At 36.7% G+C, this 3636-nt stretch overlaps 1 protein-coding gene across 2 annotated transcripts; it reads left to right on the top strand.

Moving 5' to 3' along the window:
• The first annotated feature begins 400 nt into the window (after positions 1–400).
• On the top strand, positions 401–1951 carry LOC103484547 (vacuolar protein sorting-associated protein 28 homolog 2). Of its 2 annotated transcripts, none has more exons than XM_008441676.3 (2): positions 401–678; positions 1101–1951. In XM_008441676.3, exon 2 carries the CDS (start codon positions 1208–1210, stop codon positions 1835–1837), a length of 630 nt encoding a protein of 209 aa, XP_008439898.1. In that variant the 5' UTR covers positions 401–678; positions 1101–1207; the 3' UTR covers positions 1838–1951. The 2 variants fall into 2 exon arrangements, with proteins under 2 accessions (XP_008439898.1, XP_016899348.1); XM_017043859.2 differs by lacking the exon at positions 401–678 and adding an exon at positions 713–837.
• Positions 1952–3636: the final 1685 nt, after the last annotated feature.

Genomic DNA, 3636 nt, shown 5'->3' with positions numbered 1-3636 from the left:
TAAATAAATAAATAAAAGAAGTATTAAGGTAGTTACAATTAGATTTAATTATATTCAAAATAATTCGGGTAATTATAATAAATAGCAATTTTTAAAATAATTATTAAGTATGTAGTAATATTTTAAAAGAATTGTAAATATAACAAAATCTATCGGTGATAAACTTCTATCATTGATAGACTTTTTGTTTATCAAATAAACCATAATTTGCTACCTAATCAATCAGACTTCTATTATCGATAGATTTCAACAGATTTTGCTATATTTGTAATTTTTTAAATACGTTTGTTATATACTAAAATTGGTACGTGCAAATTAAGCTGTGGGCCAAGAAAGATTTTTGTCAAGCCCAACGTTGGGGCAATCAATTAAAAAGGCCCAATAGTAATCAGATAAAAGCAAGAGGGAGAGACAGCATCAACCCCACTGTTCCGCCGCTCCACCGTAACAGAAGATAAATTTCCTTTTCGTTTCATTTTATTTATTTTTATTTTTATTTTTATTTTGTGGTATTTTGCTTTGCAACTGCCACACGCAGATGCCGTAAGCAGCAATAATAACATGTGCGAGCCCACACGCAATCTTTTCCCTCTCTCTCCACATTTCTTCTTCTTCTCCTCCTCCGACACGACCTCCGTCTCTCACCATTCACAAATCGTCTCTCTTTCTCTCATCAGGGTTAATATCTCCCCCTTCTCCTTCTTATTTAGATTGTTCTTCTTGTTTGTTTCCTTTTTGATCTCACAATTCTTTTACTTTTCCCCCCTTTTGCTGCTACTAATTATCCCGTTTGGCTGCTGAGAATTCGTAGGAAAAACCATGAATAATAAGTTTTTGGTTGTTGTTTGTCTCTTGCTCTACGATAACATTTCTCTTCTCTTTTCTTAGATCCGATTCGATTGAATTTTCTTGCTATTCCAAAGGGTTTATTGTGTTTTTCAATTTGTTCTTCATCCAACTTTAACCCATGTTTTGTTTTTCCTTCTTCACGTCTCTAGACTGAACGGATTTTGGTTTATATATTGTGGGTTTGGAGTGTTGATCTGTGAAATTCAACCTTTTCTGGATTTATGTTTACTTTATATCTGTGTTTTCTTCAGTGAAGAAGGTCTTTCTCTTTGCGCGTGTCCCGTTCTCTTCTCCAATCCTCCACAGAACATAAAACCCCCAATTTCTCTTCACCATTCGCACCCCGAAGATTGATTCAATGGAGGTCAAGCTTTGGAACGACAAGCGCGAAAGAGAAATGTACGACAATTTTGCAGAGCTCTACGCCATTATCAAGGCTACCGAAAAGCTCGAAAAGGCTTACATCCGTGACATTATTTCCTCCTCCGATTACGAGACCGAATGCTTCAAACTCATTGCACATTTCAAGACCCTCGCCTCGACGCTCAAGGACACAGTCCCGAGTATTGAACGATTTGCTGATACTTACAAAATGGACTGTCCGGCGGCGATCAACCGTCTCGTGATAACTGGGGTGCCTGCCACGGTGGAGCACAGGGCGGCCGCCGCTGCCTCCGCCACCACCTCCGCTGCTATTGTGGCGGAGTGTGTGCAGAACTTCATTACGGCTATGGATTCATTGAAATTGAACATGGTAGCGGTTGATCAGGTGCACCCCTTGCTCTCGGATCTTGCTGCCTCATTGAACAAATTGACCATTCTGCCCCCGGATTTTGAAGGGAAAACGAAGATGAAAGAGTGGCTTGGACGACTTTCGAAAATGGGTGCCGCGGATGAGTTAACAGAGCAGCAGGCTCGGCAGCTTCACTTCGATCTTGAATCTTCTTATAATTCATTCATGGCGGCTTTGCCTACTGCTGGTACTTGAATGTTAATGGTAATCTGGTGTGTATATAGATATAAGAGCTTATTGTTTTTGTCGTACTGCATAAGTTCTCTTTCTTCATAAATCAAGATGGGTTGTGCTCTTTTTCCCCTTTAATTATGGATGCCTGTTAAAGAAGATGAAGCTTTTTTTTTTTCCTTTAAATTCTCATATTCAGTTTAAGAAGTCTCTTGAATTTCTATTGTTGATTTAGATTGTTTCTGAATCTTGTATGTATTTCTGAAAAATGTGCTTTGGAACTTGTTCAAAGTAGGATTATGTGTTAGGTTTGGCTTGGGATGCCTGAACCCTTATTCTATGGTCATTGGTAGGTCTGTTCTATTAGGCTCTTACTTTCAAACTAATGGGTTTGTATAGTTCTTTATTGAGAAACCTACTTGGCTACTCATTTCACCTAATTATTGTTTGGAAACTGGTACTGAATTGTGCATGTGATATCCTGATTGTTGTAAGAATTTCTTTTTTGCTTTTGAACCAGATGCTGCTATGTGCCAAGAGCTATATCCACATCTGATCAACAAATCCTTTTTTAGATACTTTTGGGGTTATGTGGGGTTGGATTTTGTGACTTTTGTGCTTTCAGTTCCAGAACTCATGGGTTACATTGTTACAGTTCTTTATCAGAAACCTGCCTCGTTTCCTCATAACTTTTTAAAGTCTCTGCTCATATTATATTGTCCTCCATACTGAATTTTCTTATTAATAAAGCATGTCAATCTAAGTCATGGCAAGTATCTAGTGACAATCTTTGCCTTGGAGACTACTTTTATTCCCTGAAGGCGGAATCCATGACCTTCAAGTAGGAGTTCAAGGAAGTTGTACTGATGACTAGTTCATTGGCAAGGCTCCCAAATTCTTTAGCTACACCCACTTATCTTTTGGGATTATGGTTAGGCAATCTCTTGATGATGATTCAGATGTTGAAGTTGTATTTATATTGTAACAGAATTAATTATAGTTTGAAGATATCATTTGAACTCTAACATTGATATAATTTAATGTTCTCAAGATGCCTGTTTGGTAACCTCATGCTTTCACATCATTCCAAACAAAGACTGTATGATGGATGGCATCATGACAATGGCTCTGACCTAATTTGGTTGGGTCTGATTTGATTGAATTGAGCTATAAACTTGTGGTTAATATAGATTCACGTGAGAAGAGTTATTAGAATTCGTTTCAAACACTCAATCTCTCCATAAAGACTATATGTGACAACCTACTTGATTGCTGGACTATATTAGACTTAATGATGGGTTTTGGATTGGGTTGATCATCACCAAATTGAAATGTTCGGTTATCATTTAAGTGAACAACATTTTTAGCCTAATGATCAATTAGATCATATGGCTCGAGAATGAGAGGCCATATTTGAAGTTATGTAGATTAGCCAAATCTTGTTATGTGTGATCAATGTTCACTATAGCAAGACATTTGATTAGCTAGTCTAGACTTATGTTTAAGTTCATTCCTTGCATTTCTTTTCAAATTTGTCATCCTTCTTGATTATAGACATAATTTTTTTTACATCTAAAAGTAGAGTTTTAATGTTCTCATCTATACATCCGATGTCTTAATTGCTTGGAGCCTGGAGATGGGGCATCAAGAATGTGAAAAATACATTTTTTTTTATTTCAATTCCAAAATTTAATGAAGAAAAAAGAATGTCCCTTATTTCATGTTCAATTAAATTGAGGAATCTCTGTGGCAGTAAATGGCCAAGTTCAATAATTGGTGAGGCAAAAGTTAAGGATAATGCCATACCTTGGAAGAAGATAATG

This window comes from Cucumis melo, chromosome 8, assembly GCF_025177605.1.
Source record: "Cucumis melo cultivar AY chromosome 8, USDA_Cmelo_AY_1.0, whole genome shotgun sequence".
NCBI lineage: Eukaryota > Viridiplantae > Streptophyta > Magnoliopsida > Cucurbitales > Cucurbitaceae > Cucumis > Cucumis melo.
This window is presented reverse-complemented; position numbering and strand designations above follow the sequence as displayed.

Bases quoted from the DNA above. Each gene is read 5' to 3' on its own strand.
- LOC103484547 (XM_008441676.3), top strand. From the start codon at position 1,208: ATGGAGGTCAAGCTTTGGAACGACAAGCGCGAAAGAGAAATGTACGAC.